Source organism: Limanda limanda, chromosome 5 (genome assembly GCF_963576545.1).
Source record: "Limanda limanda chromosome 5, fLimLim1.1, whole genome shotgun sequence".
NCBI lineage: Eukaryota > Metazoa > Chordata > Actinopteri > Pleuronectiformes > Pleuronectidae > Limanda > Limanda limanda.
Window position 1 is genome coordinate 6,384,823 of NC_083640.1, and position 19,627 is coordinate 6,404,449.

At 39.4% G+C, this 19,627-nt stretch overlaps 1 protein-coding gene across 1 annotated transcript; it reads left to right on the forward strand.

Moving 5' to 3' along the window:
* The first annotated feature begins 556 nt into the window (after window positions 1-556).
* On the forward strand, window positions 557-16,372 carry piwil2 (piwi-like RNA-mediated gene silencing 2). The gene is made up of 23 exons (XM_061071797.1): window positions 557-958; window positions 1,056-1,161; window positions 1,433-1,544; window positions 2,008-2,186; window positions 2,418-2,505; window positions 2,724-2,834; window positions 3,055-3,172; window positions 3,378-3,502; window positions 4,655-4,735; window positions 4,830-4,943; window positions 5,597-5,785; window positions 5,928-6,012; window positions 6,391-6,483; window positions 9,063-9,203; window positions 9,477-9,590; window positions 10,428-10,616; window positions 11,642-11,743; window positions 11,868-11,984; window positions 13,237-13,325; window positions 13,591-13,696; window positions 13,954-14,207; window positions 14,863-14,970; window positions 16,170-16,372. The coding sequence occupies exons 1-23, from the start codon at window positions 557-559 to the stop codon at window positions 16,324-16,326; spliced, it is 3,180 nt and encodes a 1,059-aa protein (XP_060927780.1). The 3' UTR covers window positions 16,327-16,372.
* The last annotated feature ends 3,255 nt before the right edge of the window (window positions 16,373-19,627 follow it).

Here is a 19,627-nt window from a genome sequence, read left to right on the forward strand (position 1 = left end):
GTTTTTGGTCCCTATATTACTGTGCAACATAATGGTCTGGAGAATGTGTCCTCGAGAATCAATTCTCTCTTCCTCTGTGTCTCTTATGTATCCACAGTATCAGCACTGATGACCACATAATGATTAAAGCTTTTCTTCAATGATTCAAATCTTCATAGCTGCCCACATTCATTCACTCACTCAGACCCACCTGCCCGGCCTGTTCTCGCTTCTCTCTCTCTACCTCCTTCCACCGCTCAATCTCTCTCTCCCACCCAAACACATCGTCATTGGACACATCTGTATCAGACTGGATGGAAACAACATCTTCTTGGTCTTTTAAAACAAGTGACACTCTTCATTATTTGCACATAGAGTGGGGAACATTTGTGACATAACAGTCTTCTGTTTGTTCTTTTCGTGTTTGCAAAGACAACAATTTACTTCACCTAGGTCCTTCAATCTGCCGGTTGTGTCCAATTTAGAACCTAAATATGAGAATCCCACACTAACCTTTTTATCCAATGGGTTGTTTCCTCTAGTTAATCCCTTGTTGGTGGGATCAGAAGTTGAGAGAATGGATCCAAACAAGCCGGACTTTCATGGTATGACGGGTGTTCCTTGGCTGGGGCGTGGAAGAGGACTACAGCCAGAGGAGCTGCTTCTGGGACGTAGCAGAGGACTGCTGCTCCCAACAGAAGTTCCTGGTGCAGGACGAGCCCGAGGCTTCCTCATTCCACAAGGACGAGGCGTAAATATACCCATTACTGAACCTGTGCTTGGCAGAGCAAGGGGACTGCTGGTGCAGTCTGATGATGGAGGATTTGGACGAGCCAGAGGCCTGCTCCTCCCACCAGCTGAACCCAAGGTAGGGCTGGCGAGAGGTGCCATCCTGTCTAGTCTGCAGCCACAGCATGGACCAACACCTCCAACATCGCCAGGCCTCATAGAAGAGACCCTGGCTTTGCGAGCAAAAGAGGTGGGAACACGCATAGGTCTGCACTCGTATACTTTTGCTTGTTTTAATTTCCTCAATATTATTATACAACCCTTTGTAATTATTTGTCTGCTTACAGGTCGACATGCCCACCCATGGTCAAGGAGCATTGATCTCCATGTTTAGAGGAATGGGCATTGAGCCCCCCCTGACTGGATGGGGAAGAGGAACAGTACCAGTTGTTGGTATTTAAAACTTGGATTTTTTATATATTAGGCATTGGTTTATTGATAAATATTGTTAACTACTGTCCAGTGCTTTTCACAGAATTGAGTCTATGCCAGTAGCATGGGTCTACCTCAGTTTGCTGTTAACAGAGCCTGAGTGACTAGAGAGTGAAGTCAAATACTAGCATGTGATAGAACTTCATTAAATGCAATGGTAAACAATTCTCTTACACCCCTGGTCATTGGATGTGCTGAAGAACAATAATTGATTTGTTAAATTTAATTGTAGGAAGAGGAGCAACCGGATATGTGGAAGAGTTGAAGCTGCACGATGCTCCAGCTGGTCTCAGTAGCCCAGAGAGTGGTGGCCAACCTGAAGAGGTGATTGGAAGAGGACAAAGGTAGGAAATGATTGCCTGGTTAACAGGATTATTTTCTAGGTCTTTACTCCAAACAACTGATTATGTTATGAAGAAAAGATTTGGGGAAATTATTGAATCCTCTATATTAAAGTCTGCTGTCATCAGGTTGACAGATACAGTGCTTACATTGTAGGTTTGGCAGTGACATGCTTATTTCCCTCTGTAGCTTTTGTAGACAAGGTCATTCAAATTGAAAGAGTGCTGTCGTATGTGGGAAACATTTGTTTGTGTGAGATCAGCTTCAGACTCCTCAAGGTGACAGATATTTAAGTTATGCATAGTTTTTTAGAGAATCTCTCTGAAATATTTACTGTAAAATCAATCAAATCTGATCTGTCTTCGCATAAATGTAGCCTGTACCAATACTTTGAATTGTTGCAATTATTTTCAATATAAATTGTGATGTGTAACCCTGGGTTCTGTGTTATTTGACCTATTACAGTTTCCTTGGACGAGATTTGCCGCCACACACTATGGTTGGGCTTGGAAGAGCAGCGATGCCCCAGCTTGGAGTAGGAAGAGGACTCCCCTTACTTCCTTCTTTCCCTCCAGGTCGTGTCGAGTCGGATTCTTTTGCCTCTGAACCACCACCAGCCGTACTCTCTCAGCCTTCCCATGCAGGTAGGGAAACTTTAAAAAATTATTCTGCCTATACAGGGACATTCTTTCTTTAATATGGGTTAAAGTGGATATTTATGGTTCGTGAATTATAATGGGAAAGTAGTTAAAAACGGCAAGAAAGTTCAATCTGCAGCTTCTTTTCAACTTTTCCCATGCATGAGCTAATGATTTAAGTAAAAATGTGAACTCCATCAATACATTTTCTAACGACAGATAAATCATGTGAACCAGCCATGCCCCCTGTGCCCACCACCCAAGAGGTCCTTGAGGTTTCTTCTCACGCACCAGCAACAAAAGAGCTGAAAATGGAGGCAGTCCCGTGAGTATACTATCTGTCCTTCTCATTTACCTCCCAAAGAACCTGAAACACCAAGCTGAACTCCAGGCAGGTGGTTGAGAGACGGAATGCAAACTTATCACCTTTCTGTGAAAAAAACTCTTAACTCCTAAACAATTAATTTATGCAATTAATGTTGATCTGATGAGTTTTTTGCATTTGATCAGTTGGCCCTGTTTGTGAATGTCCATTATTTTCAGTGAGCCACTAATTAAGGCTGGAACAAAAGGATCTCCAATAGCAATTGGCTCAAACCACATCTCAATTCGCTGCAGGAATGAAGCTGTTTATCAGTACCACGTCACATTCACGTAAGTATCATGTGATTGATTTAGATTTTTTTTCCCCCAACAGAATATGGTTGAATGTTGATGAATTCAATTTTGAAACAAAATGTGAAACAAAAGCAAAACTGTTAACAAACAGGAGTCGTGCTTAGCGCCACAATGCTCAAATCAGAATTGAGGAAGTCAGTTCATACTTAATGAATTTATTCTTTGAAGTCGTGCATTTCTGATCATGTATTTTCAGTCCGAATGTTGAATCAATGGGAATGCGTTTCGCCATGATGAAAGATCACCGCCCAACCACAGGAGACGTAGTGGCTTTTGATGGCTCCATACTGTACCTGCCCCTAAAGATGGATAACGTGGGTATCATAGTGATTCATTTTGTGTTTGTTTGACTAATGTTAATTGAAGATTTATACATTTTAGTTGACTTAAATTGTTAATGTACGCATTCTGAACCTTTTTGAAGTGTGTGACAGATTTTCTCTTCACTGTTAATGTGAAATCAATCACAATGCTAGATCTAACACAGATTACCTGTTTGTTTGGTATTTCGGTATACAGGTGGTTGTCCTTAAGAGTGTGAGACGGACTGATGACGAGGAGATACAAATACAAGTCAAGATGACGAAGATTCTGCCTCCCAACTCAGATCTATGCATCCCTTTCTACAATGTGGTGCTCAGGAGGTATTTCAAAAAATAAATATTGATATATATAAACATAAATTATCACTTTGAAATACATGTTGATCAGTGTGCAATTGTATTTAGGATATTGGTTTCTTATTTAAGGATAATTTTCCTGCATTCAGCTGTGTTCATTGCTGTAAATGTGCTGTTTGTTCTTTGTATGTCTAATCCAATTTAACGATTCAGATTTATGCAAATACCTCTGTGCAAATTCCATATTTTACTGAGAGAAACTTCTAAAGCAAGCAGCCATTAAAAAGCGAGAATTTATTCAAATTGCAATTTTCTATGACTTCTTATTTTATGAACTTTAAACAGAAATAAACTATTTATAGCATGTGCAAAGGTTTTGGCTAATGCAGTTCTTAAAAGCAGTTTTTCTTTAAAGCTTTCCATAACATTTTTGGTGATTGTTGTCAAGGAGCTCGGTTTAAACTGGCATTTCTTTGTGGCATTTTGGTAAGCATGTGTTGAGCTGCATCTTGAAACCCTCTTGTACGTCTTCTCTGATGCGGTGGTCAGAATAAAACATGAAAGATTCAGTGTGAATTTAAAATGTCTTTATTTCACAAATTGCAATTTTAAGCGTTGAGAACTTTTTATAGCCTCCCCCGCTTAAGTTTCATTTTCATATCCAAAGTCAAGTTTTTTTTGCGAGCCCATAGTTAGTGTTACCACAATGTTTGAAGTGTTAGATATGATCAGCTCTGGTCATAAGCTGACTATTAGAAATGAACGACTCAACGAGGAACCAGTAGTAATATCATACAAGTCCTAACGATTCAATTAAGACCTAAATTGTTACTGAACTTCTAAGTGTTTTAAACACATTATAGTTTGGAGCCAAACTTTTTGACATACCTCAATAACTTTTTCCTTTCTTGTTTCCAGTTTGAGAAATTAATAGATTAACATTTCTAGAAAGTGACCTGAAAAAATCAGAAAACCACAGGTGTCCAAACATCTGAATACAGCTGTTTTCTACTGATCTGTCTCACACACAACCAGACTGCTGCTGAAAATGTAATACTTTTCTGTATATAAAAGCCCTTAAATGAAATAATCTTACCATCAGAACCTTCTTACTCATGTTACTAGTTGGACGGTTTGATGACTGCACATGACCCTGTTTTGTTCTTGTTTTCTAAGGGTAATGAAAATCGTTGGACTGAAGTTGGTGGGCCGAAATCATTACGATCCAGAGAGCGCAGTCATTCTCCCCAAACATCGGTTAGTAATGAGTTGAGTTTAACCCACTAGGGCAGACACCACTGATATCATGACCTATTCAGTCATTACATCATCTATTTGTTTGTTTATTTAGGCTTCAAGTGTGGCCAGGCTATTCAACATGCATCAAGCAGACCGACGGAGGCCTGTACCTGTGTGTGGATGTGTCTCACAAAGTCTTGCGGAATGACTCTGTGCTGGATGTCATGTGAGTTCACACAACAAATCTAAAACAGATAAGTTCAGATTTGCAAGTCGAGCATTTTGCTGTCAAAATAAGTGCAAGCTTTTATCTAAAAGTTTAATTGAGTAATTTTTCAGAATATATTTGTTACACACATTAACTTTTTCTTAAGAATCACAATTTGTCTTTTCATTGCAAATAATCTGCTAGCTGGGAGGAAGTCTACTGATCTGAAAAAAAATCCTATTGGATACCAATATAAAATGAGCGCAGAATCTTTGACTATGAGATCTTTTATAAGGGTACTCGTACATGCTCATGCATGTTTCAACATTGAAAATACCATCACCACACAAGCTATATAAATGTCATATACTGTAATGTAGTCATACATATTTAAAAACTAGGTTTGACATTCTTGTCCTCAGAGACAGAACTGTGAAAACCTTGACTACTATAACGCTACCCTCTCTGAGTGTGTGCGGATGAAGGGGTGAGTCAAAGGGCAGCGACTCGACTAATGCAACAGGCTTCTTTTTTTCTATAGATTATTTATGAACAGCAATAACCTTGTCATGGCTATGGCTGCTCTGTTTGAAAAGAAAAGGTCAAAGACAAGGAACTGGGCCTTGTATTAAAAAGGGGAAAACTGACTTGTGGCCCTTGCTTTCTGCCAGGAACGTGTTGTACCAACAGAGCAGGGAGAACTTCCGAGACGAATGCACCAAAGAACTGATCGGCAGCATTGTCATCACCCGCTACAACAACCGCACCTACCGCATTGATGACATTGAGTGGAGCAAGTCGCCTAAAGATACATTCACTTTGATGGATGGCACAAAAACCACGTTTGTGGAATACTACAGGTGAGACTGCTCTTTCCATGAATTTGCAATGTATGTCAATGACAGCCTATTTCAGAGCAGCAATGAAAGCCTTCCTTATATCTGGCTGTTGCATTGTTTTTTTTGTTTTTTTGCTTTGCATTGACATTCCACATTCTAAAAGCAAGAACTATGGGATCACAATCAAAGAGATGGACCAACCCCTACTCATGCATCGACCAAAGGAGCGGTCCCAGCCCGGAGGAAAGGTAAAACCCCTCTTAAGCATCTGTCATTGTAAGAAGCAACAGTCAGGGTTAATCATGACTGAACTGAATTTAACTTTACTTAACATCTTCACAGTGGAGCACTCAACTGATGTGACATGTATTGTTGAGTCACTATGCCACCTTGTGGCTACAATGTGTCCTGAATTTTGTTGGATCTTGTCAGGCCTTGTAAATGCACAAAAATATATAAAATAATTGCTCATAACAGCTGTACCACATTTTACCATGGGAGTGCGTCTTACATGGGGAAAAGGTTTTTTCCATCAACAGTAGACACAAATGAATACTGTAGGTTGTCCATTAGTCCACCAGGAATGCAATGACACTAAGAAAAAATAATGTTTTTGTTTATTACAGCAAATCATTACTGGAGAGATCCTTTTAGTGCCAGAGCTTTCCTTCATGACAGGAATCCCTGACAAAATGAGGAAGGACTTCCGAGCTATGAAGGTAAATTTAATGTTCTTGTTCCGTTACAACAATACTTAATTTAGAGATAGAAAAACCATAGGTGAATCAGTCATGAATTCACCTATGTCATGAAAAACACGGTCAGGAAAACCCTGGAAAAGTCATGGAACTGTAAACTGTTTATTTCCAGGCCTGGTAAAGTGCTTGAAAAAAATAAAATCCCAAAAGCTTTGGAAAACTCATGGAAATGTGTTATATTCATATTTTCATGTCCATTTACGCTGTTTTAAATAATTCATATGCTTTTAAAAGAAATACGCTCCAAATATAAGCAGGCATACGCTCTCATACTAATTGAAAAGTACGGTGGGGAAGCAGGTGGAATAATGCACTATGCCAGGGAAGCGTAGATTTAACCATGCTTGGCTACAAATGGAAAAGTACATGCCATGGGTTACAACAGACAAAGACCTCAATCAAACTATTGTTTCATTCATTTGTGTCATTTAATGCAGGGGTTTTAAACGGGGGTCCGCGGCCCCCTGGTGGTCCGCGACGGCATTGCAGGGGGTCCGCAAAATTCGCTTTGATATTTCAACACATTTCCATATTACTCTTGAATATAGTGAAAAATATCTAAAATTATATAAAGGTGCTGGTGATCATGAGGTTAAACTTAAGTAGGCCTCAATTGTTTGTGTGATATTGTATGATTATCATTTGTGACATATTCTGCATTACTTTGTCATCTTCCGTCTTCAGTTGTAGCCCCAGTATATGTTGATTGTTATTGATCACCGTTACTTTAACGTTCTCTCAACATGTCAACTACATGTATGTACATTTAAGTCATGAACGTTATATATTGATGTACAAACTTCCTTAGGCACGCGCGTGCCTAGGCACATCAGTGAGCCGCGGATTACTATCTAGTCAGAATGGTGGTTCCTGGGACAAAACCAGTTGAAAACCCCTGATTTAATGTATACTGTATGCTTTGGAATTCTTATTGTTAGCTTAAATACTACATTTGTCACTTTTTCATGTATACACCGATAATGTTTGGTCATGGAAATTTGGTCTAAAGTTAATGAAAGACATGGTTTGGTCAAGGGACCAAATCCATGGGTCAAAATGTGTATGAACCCTGCATGATGTTCAGTGCGGTAAGTCACTGCTGTAGTAGTATCTTATCATAGTTCAATTTCCCTGTCACTGCTGTGTTATGATTTAAGAGACCCTTGTTAGTAATAAAATGCTGGACCACAAATTCAAAGATTCCCTCAACAAATACATGAACTAATGCATGATTAAACAACAGACATGTTATAAATGCCCCTTCCTCCATTCATGACAATTTTTTCATGTTCAGGTTTAATTTAATCTGTTGGAAAGAGGTGTTGATTTATTTAAACTTTTCATATTAAAGTAATGTGTGCTCCTATTCAACTGTACTATGATATACTGAGAGGATATTTCCATCCCATCCATATTAATTAAAGATGACAAAATATAAGCAGCACTTCTGTATTATCCAGGACACAAATTATGGCCTCAAATATGACTATTAAAATAAATCAACACCAATAAAAGCTGATTATTATAATCCTCTTAATTGCAGGGTATTATACTGCATCATTCCTAGTAGATGTACCTCATAAAGGGTCTCTGTCTAAAATCATCCAATGCACTGTTTTAATGTCGAGCCCCAGAGGCGGTGGACTAGGGGCAGAAAAGGTCTCTGGTTCAACTCCACGGAGAAACAACAAAAAGACGAACCTGGTTGATCTGTCTAAAAAATCCAAGAGGATTCTCCCTACCCTGTCTAGTGCCCCTGAGCAAGGCACCTCACTCCCCTAACATCTGCTCCCCGGGCGCCGTACACGGCTGCCCACTGCTCTGTGTGTCCTGCACCAGATGGGTTAAAAGCAGAGGTTAAGTTTCCCCTTGCATGAGTGTGCTATGCATGTCTGTGCATGTGTGTGGGATAAATAAATGTATCTTAATCTTAATCTTCAGCTACTGTTATTTCATATTTTTCTTTTCTATTGTTCGAACTGCTCGGTGAAAATATTGCTGTTGATACTGCAAATCCTCAGAAATACACTGGCCGTGTTGTATTTCAGTATCCAAAGGCAAACCAGTACACGTTAACTGACGCATCCACCTTTTTATGTGAAGGATTTCTAATGGGTAAGGCTTCTTTTATTTTTGAACTGGATGTCCACTTGGGTTAAGGAACAATCGAGTTTCATCAAAATCAAGAGGACTGTGTGATTAAACCCCAGGAGATGAATCCTTATCGGCAGGTAATTAACCCTGGTCAGAATGTCCCAGCTCAGGATTGGCTGGTTTACCGCCCCCACTTAAGGAGATGTTGCTGCAGTGGTTGCGATGCATTATAACAGACCCAGCTAATCTATTACTAAATTAATTGCCAACTATTTTTTATCATCGATAAGTCATTCCTCCAACCACAGAAGCAGTATTCAGACAGCTTCCATCTCTTATCTTCAAACTGTAAGACACAATACATTTAAGTAATTGGTGCCTAAGATTAGAAAATTGAGCATCGTTCTAAAATACTTTTGAAAACTAAATATTTTTCATTTATGTAGGACCTGACCATTCACATCAACGTGAGCAGTGAGCAGCACACCCACTCAATAAAACAGCTTCTAAAGAACATCAGCACCAACCCTGACAGCGAGAAGGAGCTCAGACGATGGGGACTGGAGATTGACTCCAAAATCTTAGTGGTAAGAATACAGACCACTTCGTAGTTTTGTTGACAGCCAAGACAATGATATAACATGATCAATGCAATATTTGTTCAAGATCACACATCTCCTTTTAGTCTGACAATGCACTGAATTCTGACTAAACTCTTCTCTGAATTTGAGCTGTGCTCTACTTTTGAATGTCAGTCTGCATAACGTAAAAATTTAACTTAAGACGTTTTTAAATGTTCACCATTTCGTGATAGCTCACTAGAATTTTGGACATGTTGTGTAATGTTTTCTTTGTTACAGTTGAAAGGTAGAATTCTGCCTCTTGAAACCATCTGCCTGCAGTCTTCGTCTTTTACCTCGGGTGCTGATGTTTGCTGGTCTAGAGAGGTTGTCAGGGATCCCTCAATCAATTCTGTGAGTATATGAGGGATAACTTTGGCAGTGCCTTTTATTTTGGATTAACATAATTAAACTGTCATTGTAAAAGAAAAAGACAGCAACTGGTAAGTTTACCAAGTAAGGTAACAACATTCTCCAGACTGTGCCTCTGCAGAGGGGACAGTCAGGGGCCGGACGCATTATGTTTTCTGTCCGTCCCATTCTTGTGAATGTAAACACATCTTTTTTCCTTGAGGAAGTTTCTTCAAATTTGGTACAAACATTCAGTTGGACTCAAGGATGAACTGTTCAAGGTGACCTCCCAAAACCCATATTTTACCTTGTGAATGTCTTAAGGGCGTCTCAAGAATCCATTCAAAGTTATCACAAATGTTTGAGATCACACGTTAAGATCAAAGTGGCCTCATAAAACATGATTTGGCCTCTTGAACATTTCATCTTATGTTTACCTCTGGGGAATTTCAGTTGTCAATTGGACTTAAGGATCAGTTGATTAAAGTCAAGGGGTCAAAGGTCATGGCATCATATTGCAAGTCTGGATTGTATGTGAACTGCACTGGTTGGGGAAGGCATACAACCACAGGAGTCAATAGCTGGCTTATTTTCGTCTTAATTCCCAAAACGCTGTTTGTAGTGATGGTGGCCACAGTTTTGATCTTCCCTCTTCAGTGAATCGCAACAGAATTAACATGTCAGCATTGAGATTGGATTTCACATGTTATGCTGCACACAAGTGGAAAAAAATGTGTTTAAGTGTGAACTTAAATGAGCTAATCACTCTTTATCCATTAGAAATATTTTAGCTGACTCGAATGTCAACGTGTTGCTTTGTTTCTTCATCTTACTCCTTAGATCCCCTTGAACATCTGGGCCATCTTCTACCCCCGGCGCTGTGCAGAGCAGGCTGAGGAGCTGGTCTCCACCTTTAAAAAGGTGGCTGGGCCTATTGGGATGCGACTGGAACGACCCATTTGTGTGGAGCTGAAGGATGATCGCACTGAGAGTTACGTCAAGAGCATCCATTGTCAGCTCACCAGTGAAGTATGACATTAAAATGTAAAAAAAAATTAAAGAGACAAATGTTGGAATTTAAATGCAACTTGGAGAAGTCATAATAGAGCTAAACCTAATTTACAGCAAACAAGTGGCACATGTTTAAAGTCTTTGCATTTCCGACATTTGATGGAGAGGCGGTGGACTAGTGGCAGAAACTTGGACTATGGGCAGAAAAGGTCTCTGGTTCGTCTCTGGTTCAACTCCATGGAGAAACAACAAAAAGACGAACCTAGATTGATATGTCCAAAGAGGATTCTCCCTACCCTGTCTAGTGCCCCTGAGCAAGGCACCTTACTCCCCCAACATCTGCTCCCCGGGCGCCGTACATGGCTGCCCACTGCTCTGTGTGTCCTGCACCAGATGGGTTAAAAGCAGAGGTTAAATTTCCCTCCTTGCATGAGTGTGCTGTGCATGGCTGTGCATGTGTTTGGGACAAATAAATGCATCTTAATCGTATCTTGTACCTTAATCTTAATGTCTTGAAACAGGATCAACATAACACTATAGACATACAGAGGAATATTAATTAATTACTAATTATTAATTAAGTGATTAGATATTTATACCTAGATATAATGCCCTTCATCCACAAACAAACCCTTGTGACCTGCAGACCCTTGTTACTGGAATCTAAAACGTAAGTTCTTTCTCTATTTTTAACTACATAACTGCCACAGAACACAAAATGACTGACAGTCATTTCTGTCTTGTTGCCAGGGGCAACCATAGCAACTGTAAAGTGCTTAATAGTTTTGCATGTTTTTAGCCTATTTAGTCCAAACTGCACTGGTGTCTTCTAATTATTCTATGAAACATTGTTTTCTCCAGGCAGATGGAAAACCATTTAAAATCCACACCGTGACTTAATCTTTTGGCATCTTGTCCATCTTTAAATGCTGTGGTTTTTCAGCACATAAGAGGGAAATGTATATATCTGCTCAAGTTAGTTTTGTTTTTTGACCTTGTAGAAATTGATTGTGTGTAACCATTATTTCTCATCTGTTTTGCAGCCCAACATGCAGCTAGTAGTTTGTATCATGGTGGGCAACAGAGACGATCTGTACAGTGCCATAAAGAAGCTCTGCTGCATTAAAAGTCCCATCCCATCCCAGGTTTGTAGTCGTTATGCATGGTTGTATTAGTGTTAGAGGAAAACAATGTACGGTGTAAATGTTTTTTTAATATATATTTTGTGCCATATTAAAGCACGTTCTTTTTATCACTTGTTATTGTCAGGCCATCAACATTCGGACAATTTCCCAGCAACAGAAGTTGAAGAGCATTGCCCAAAAGATACTCCTGCAGATGAACTGCAAGTTAGGAGGAGAGCTGTGGACCGTCAACATTCCTCTGGTGAGTATCATGCAGGGACTTAAGAGCTCTGCGGCTCAAACAGATACCTGTCTATTAGTCTGAAAACTCTGCCTCTGGAATCTAAGTGTTATCACTATGTAATAGTAGCCTGCAGCAGTGAGTACATAATTAACTCCTGCTGACCTGACCACCCACCAACTTTTTTTTATCAGAAGATTTTTGATCTTTAATGCCTCACCAAGTCTTAAGAAGCTCAGGAAGATCACAGTTTATCTATTGGCACTGAACAATGAGGAAAATATCATGGTGGGTACTCTGGAAATGATGCACCATATTTAAAGAGGAAATTGTTCAGATTCATGTAGGGCTGTGTGATAAAACAATATCAATAATTATCACAATATAACTTTTCCTCAATAAAAATTTAAGACCTATCAATATAACATTGAAGGAACTCAATGTAGAGGTAGACTCTGCATCGATGCAGTGACTGAACATTATCATGTTTTCGGCTACGTTCATAGTTTTAGCGGGTTTACTGGAAACTAAACCTGTTTCAGGACAGACTACACCCGTCTGTCCTGAAGCAGCGGTGTTCTAATTATTGAGCCCTGCTTCAGGACAGACGCTCATTAAAGGTCCGGTTTCCCTGTGTCAGAGTCTCTGTCAGTCGGCTTCCTCCTCATCCCCTCTCTGACGTGCGCTCCATTTACACTTTAACAATAAACACCATCACTGGTCACAAGTTAAGCTTGCACGCACACACACCTACAGACAGAAGTTCCTCCTGTGTTTTACCTTATTTGTTGCAGAAGAAGCGACTCCCGGTTTACCCAGAAACATAAATATGAATGGCACAGGTTTTTATATCAAGATCAGTTCTAAGTGTGAGCGATTAGAAAACATCAGAGGAGCAGAGTCACTTTTTCACCAGCACAGTTGTAACCTTAGGGGAGCTGATTTTAAAAAAAAAAATTGTATAAATAACAATGCTGAGTACATTATTTGCACCTATGAAATGTTAAAGGTAAAGTGCAGGGGCACAGGATGATTGTATGAGCAAGTAAAATAAGTTTTGTGCATAAGAAAACATGAAAGAAGAATATTGTACATAAACCCAAAAATGTGCAAAACATTTATTTTCAGGTTATCTGATTTATATCGCAATATACAGTATATCTCTATAGACTGATATGAAACATTTTCCATATCGCCCAGCCCTATTCATGTGGAAATAAGAGATTGTAACATTGCAGTGGATGGAGATATAATGAACCCCTGTCTTGACTAGAAAAACCTGATGGTTGTTGGAGTTGATGTCCACCATGACACCAGCAGGAAACATCAGTCAATCATGGGATTTGTTGCAAGTGTGAACAGGTAAAAACTTTTCTTTGTTTTTGTTTAGATTTAATGTTTCCTCTGCAATTGTGTGTCTCATGGAACTCGGATTACATCATGCAGAAAACGAGTTTCTTCTTAAATAACTGGAACGACCAGATTTGTGACGACAAACCATAAATATTAGTGGTATAAATGTTCGTGTTTTACAGAATAATCACATGTTCCACCTCTTTCTTGCACAGCTTTAAAAGAGCGGTGTTGCTATCTCAACACCAAATGCATTTGATGTTTTCCTCTCCAGCTCAATGACTCGCTGGTACTCAAGAGTCACTTTCCAGTCACCCAATGAGGAACTGATAAAGGGCTTCAGAGTTTGCTTACTGGCTGCATTGCAGAAGTACTACGAGGTAGATTCTACTAACACTGCAAAAATGTCAATTCAACCACTGGAATCGTCTCTTCCTTGTATTCTCTGTTCCTCTGATTCCTCTGGTTCAGAGTTTTGATAAAAGTATTGTTGCAATCTTTGTCTAGAGATATCAGGATAAAGTAAAATGATAGGTGTAAATGCAGAGAAGGAATGTTTAGACTGAATGAAAGTTTAACAACTTTAGTTTAATTACCAATATCTATATAACACGTAACTGTATGTTTGTCTGTACAGGTGAACCACAACTTGCCAGAGAAGATTGTTGTGTACCGGGATGGTGTGTCAGATGGCCAGCTGAAGACCGTGGAGCAGTACGAGATCCCACAGCTGATCAAATGCTTTGAGACCTTCCCCAGCTATGAGCCCAAGCTAGTCTTCATTGTGGTGCAAAAGCGCATCAGCACCACCCTGTACTCCTGCACTTCAAACAATTTTGGAACTCCTCCACCTGGGACTATTGTTGATCACACCCTCACTCACTCAGACAGGTCAGTCCATGTGTACAAGTTGTCTAGATCCTTATTTAAGGTCTTAGTTTTATCACAATTAGAAGGTTTATTAGATGCACAGATGCTACATTGATGTTTTTTGTGAGGATTTTTTAAAATCACAAACAATCAAAGCAGCAGTCATTTTTTAATTTGTTTCAAAGGTTGTAGGGTTAAACTTTTTTTCCAAGGCGCAGTTTCAAATATGGACCTGTGTATGTTTTTTATATCCCTCTGTGGAAAAACTCCTCTGTGCAAAAAGCAATCTATTCTGTTTTCTTAGAACAGTCATAACTTAATGCATGGGTTTCAGTCTGTATCCAGCTTTAGGCCATAGATGACATAGATGACACTGGAGTGAGATGGTTTGTGTGGGGGCTGAATATACTACACAAATAAATTAATCTTAGCATCTCGTGAAAATATTGTAATCGATGCTCGACAAAGACAGGCGAGCCCGACATCACAGGGTAGCAGAAGAGGGGCACTGGTTTTTATCAGTTTTTTTACTTGTGTACATCAAAAAGCTTCAGCCCCAACTCCTGGCAAGAGTAGTAAATATGTGCACTTTGATAAGGCAACCATCAAAGACTCGGGTGTATCTGATGTTGGCTACATAATATTTTTAACCATGAAATGATTTTTATTTATTCAGGGTGGACTTCTTTCTGATGGCACATCACATTCGCCAGGGCTGTGGACTTCCAACACACTACATCTCCTTGTACAACACAGCGAACCTCCCACCAGACCATTTGCAAAGGTAGTGATAGAACATGTTCTTTTCCACTAACGATCTTTCTACCTAGTGCTCTTAAAGATTCATAGCATTTAGCCAATTCCGTATATAAGTGGATGAGTAAATAATTAGTTCACCAGCTTTTAAATATTTAGAATATAAAGTCAAGATCCCTGAAGAAAAGCATTGGCTGTGGCAACAATCACAGATAATATTCATGCACATATCAAGTGTTTTTCAAGGTTTCCCTCAAGATCCACCTTCTCATCAAGAACTTGCAACATGTCCTGTCACATGGTTTCTGCTGCTACTTGCTATTTCAAACATGTAATGCTGCAGCTTTATAGGTTACAGGTGAAGAAAGCAATACCATTATTGGATATGTAACAAGATTATTTTTTCCTATATCTAACTCGGTCCATCCATATTGTGCCGTTGGATTTATAGATTGTTGCTATAAATTGAAGAAACTGCTGAAGTTCTTCATACATCTTTTCTAATTAACATAGTGTCAACACGTGTCATCGGGACACATGTAAACACGGACTAATTAAAAAACATTTCTTGAACACATTTATGTTCATTTGCACACAGAGCGGTGAAGTGAGATCAAATCATGAGTGGTCACAGCTCTTCCACAATTGCATTCGCCAATTCTGGCGTGACCACATGCATTGAACTCTTGGGCGTTGGTGCATGAATAGCCATGAAAGTTTGCATACTTATTGTTTTCTACAATTTGGGAACAAAGTGCATTAGCATTTCCTGTCTTTGTATTGTGCTAGACAAACTCATCAGAAACCTAACAGGCATGACAGTTTGGATTCTGATGAGCTTGTTTCTGTTGTGTTTGTGACATGAATCACCAGAGGAGAAAAACAGACAAAGTCTTCTACTGACATTGAGAAGGAAGTAATTGCCTTTTTTCTGATAAACTGCTGTATACCTTCCAATTTTGGTGTAAAAATAGGGTAATATAAACAACAGTCTAGTATAGGCTGAAAGAAAACTGCATTACAAATGAGGAACAGAAGACCCTCACTAGCAGACTCGGGGGAAAAAGTGATAAAATCTGTGGGGAAACGTCTGTTGTGGTGTTTTGTTGATTCTTGCTGTTATTGTATGTATTGTTTTGATATATGTTAAGGTCAAGGGAAATGTGTATTGTCATTTTTTTATCAGTTCCAAAACAAATGTGCTTCTTTGATTTGTCCAAACACCAGGCTGACTTTCAAGATGTGCCATTTGTACTGGAACTGGCCAGGCACCATTCGGGTTCCAGCCCCATGCAAGTACGCCCACAAACTGGCTTTCCTAGCTGGCCAGTTCCTGCACTCAGAGCCAGGCATCCAGCTATCAGACAAGCTCTACTTCCTTTGAGCTGTACCAGTCACAGCCACCAACAAACTGCTCAAGTTACAGCAAAACCAGCCATAAAGAAAGACAGTACAGAAAGAAGAGATGACATTAACTCATTTGTATTGAAGGAGTTAATGTCAATCTCTTCTTTCCGTACTGAAGGATTCAATATTATGTGGTACTTAAACCTTTAAGATTTGGATAGTAGATTGTTCACAGACTTCATCAGACGTCTCCCACGTTAGAAGGAAAATGTTTAAAGCCAGTCTATGTAGAAGAGTGTAGAATTATTTTTTTATACAGATTTAATCCAACGGTTTGGGACAGTTATATATTTTTTATTTGTATTTTAAGCAATATAATGTCATGGCTGCATGTAGAGTTACGTGGGATTATACTGTAGTTTGTTTGTGATGCCCATTTCACCCACTTGTTAGAGAGTTTAGTGGAGATACTTTATTTACATTTTAAGCTTTATATTACTGTGACTGCACATTTACTGCAAGTGTTTAGTTTGTTCTTGTTATTAAAGTCACTTATTGTGCAGTTGAGTGACTTTTCACCAGAAACAGACGTGGTTCGGACACGTCTATTCTGTTGGTGCTCTTCTGTTTCAATAAACATCTTTCCTTTTTACACCTCTGCTCCCCCCTGCACACTGGGTGCTCTGTGCCAGGCACCAAAACACCACACAAACAAACAAAGGGAATGTAATGGCCAGGAAATTTTGCAACTGTCAGATTGCTGATAACGCAGAGTGGGTTGAATTAAGACCAAAAGAGAATGAGCTGTATCATGTCTGATTGGATTTTGTTGCCAAATAAAGGCCTGGTTTAGGAACAGATCACGTGTGGTCCTTCTTGCTTTTTCCAGAATTTACCTGGGTTGTCACATGACATGAACACAACTGCACACACTTGCAAGGTGAAAAGAAGACCCACTGTTGCAGCTGAGCGGCATACTTGGCACACAAAGGGGTGTGGGAGGGAACTTTAACTTTGAATGAAAGAAAATATAACTTTATAATGGCAAATTGCCTCAGGAATGAATTTGTCATGGTTAAGGTTAGGGATGAGATTTTGGCTAGGCTATCCACAATGAATGGAAGCCAATACAAAGTCATGAATTGTGTTTGTGTGTCAGTATATTAATAATGGACTAATGGTGGGGCTTATGAGTGTTAACCCTAGTCTTTACCTCTGAGGACTGTTTAATACCAGATTTGGTATCCAGCCGTAAAAAGTCATTCTTATTTATTTAGTTTCTCCAAGTCTTTCACCTTGTGTAAATAGCATGTCTGTGTTTAAGGCAAATTCATCAGTCAACACTACATGTGATTTCTTCCATTAGTATCCTTTGCCCCTTCAGTTGTAATGACTTGAAAGGTTATATGGAATCTTGTTCTCCATTTACAAAGCATCACTATCTTAGGCAGTGTTAACCATGTGCATCACCTGGATGTGTGTGATCCATTATAATCTTTATTTATTGAGCACTTTTCAAAATATGGAACAAATGCAGCAAATAACAAACATGTATAATACATTTGTGTATAAATACAAGCGCTGTGTAAAATGCTCAGTAAAATGAATGAAAAGACAGTTATACAGAAAGTTGAGACCCAGGTAAAATCAATGAAAGGCTCTCCGATAGAAGTATGCTTTAAGAAGGGACTTAAAAGAGTTCACTGAGCCAGCTGACCTCGGGCAGGTTGTTCCAGAGCCTCGGAGCCCTGACTGCAAATGCTCTTGTCCCCCTCAGTTTTCAGCCGGACCTCTGGAACAGACAAGAGACCTCTTGTAGAGGATCTCAACTTGCGTACTGATTCTAAAAAGGTCAGCGAGGCCATGAAGGGCGTTAAAAGTGATCAGTAAAATCTTAAAATCTATTCTAAAACATACAGAGAGCCAGTGTTAAGACACTAAAACAGGAGTGAAGTGATCATGTTTCTCTGTTCTGGTTAAAAGCCTGGCAGCTGAGTTCTGGACAGACTGGAGTCGGGTCAATAAAAATTTGGCTCATGTAGGGTTGCAAAGGGGCGGGAAGTTAAGCTCGGGAATTTTGGGAATTTTGAAAAAAAAAAAGCAAATTAAACGCTTTGCAATAAAAACACCATCCAAAACTATTTTAAAGATGTATGGAATGCAGCACAAGCTGCATGTTGAATTTCAACCCTCCACTGTGCATTCTTCCATCACATGCACAGATAACTCCCAGCATCCTTCACTCTACAGCAGGGCTACTGAGGCCTGCTGTAGTGTGCAGGACGAGTCAGGTAAGTTTCCATGATATCACTGGGGAAAATATATAAGCATGCTGATTGAGGATTGTTCATCTGTTCATCTAGCCTATTTCCATTCATATATCCATCAATTGTTAAATATTTTTACAGACGATTCCAATTGTTTGGCTAAATATTTATATCTCTGGCATTGCATTAGTGTTTTTTTACAAACTTTTTTCTCATCTTATTCTACAGAACAATGCCAGGTGCACTATCTCATGTATGGAGACATTTCACCCCATCCAATGTAGAAGGAAAGGCTGTGTTCATTTGCAAATACTGTGCAAAGACCTATGTTAAGAATGACACAACGATGCAGAAGCATATAGTCAAGTGCCCAAAGTTTCCTTAGGGCTCAAATCAGCCTATGACGAAACAAAATGTTTATATTTATGTCTGTATATGACAAGGTAAATACAGTTAGTATAAATTACCTACAACATTTCCAGTTTATTCCCGTTTATTCCCGTATATTCCCGTTAATTCCCATGGAAAGTTTCCAAGTTTGAATATTCCCGGAATTTTGCAACCCTAGGCTCATGCAGGTAGACAGGCTGTTACAATAATCTAAACCATGGTGAGATAAAAGCATCACAACAGAACAGTTTGCTCCTTCATGATGTTGTTGACGCTTGAACAGTGGTGACCATACTGCCACCTACTGGCTGAGCAGTATATCTGTCCAGATGCTGATAGTTGTACACAGATCCAGAAGACACTTTGGACACTGTAGGATTTCTGATCTAAATAGTCGTGTGTGAGGAGGAGAAGGTAGACAGAGACGAAGGGATTAAAAAGATGAGTGAACCTTGGATTGATGAAGAAAAATATTATTATTTGACAGAGATGGAATACAATATACACAAAGTGCATTATACAGACAGTCGATCGGGATTTCCTGTGTCTTCATAGTCGGCTCTCACTTTGTCTTTTGTAGCGGAAATAAAATCGAGTTTGTTTTTCACTCAGCCGGATCCAATGAGAGTAAACAGCAGAGACAGGAAGCACGACCACTTTCACCGGAAAGGAGGATACAGC

Excerpts from the sequence above, each read along its gene's own strand:
- piwil2 (XM_061071797.1), top strand. The coding sequence starts at position 557 with ATGGATCCAAACAAGCCGGACTTTCATGGTATGACGGGTGTTCCTTGG. Across the intron at positions 4,736-4,829 it reads GTCATTCTCCCCAAACATCG|GCTTCAAGTGTGGCCAGGCT; the intron begins GTTAGTAATGAG and ends TTGTTTATTTAG. Across the intron at positions 9,591-10,427 it reads GGGATCCCTCAATCAATTCT|ATCCCCTTGAACATCTGGGC; the intron begins GTGAGTATATGA and ends CTTACTCCTTAG.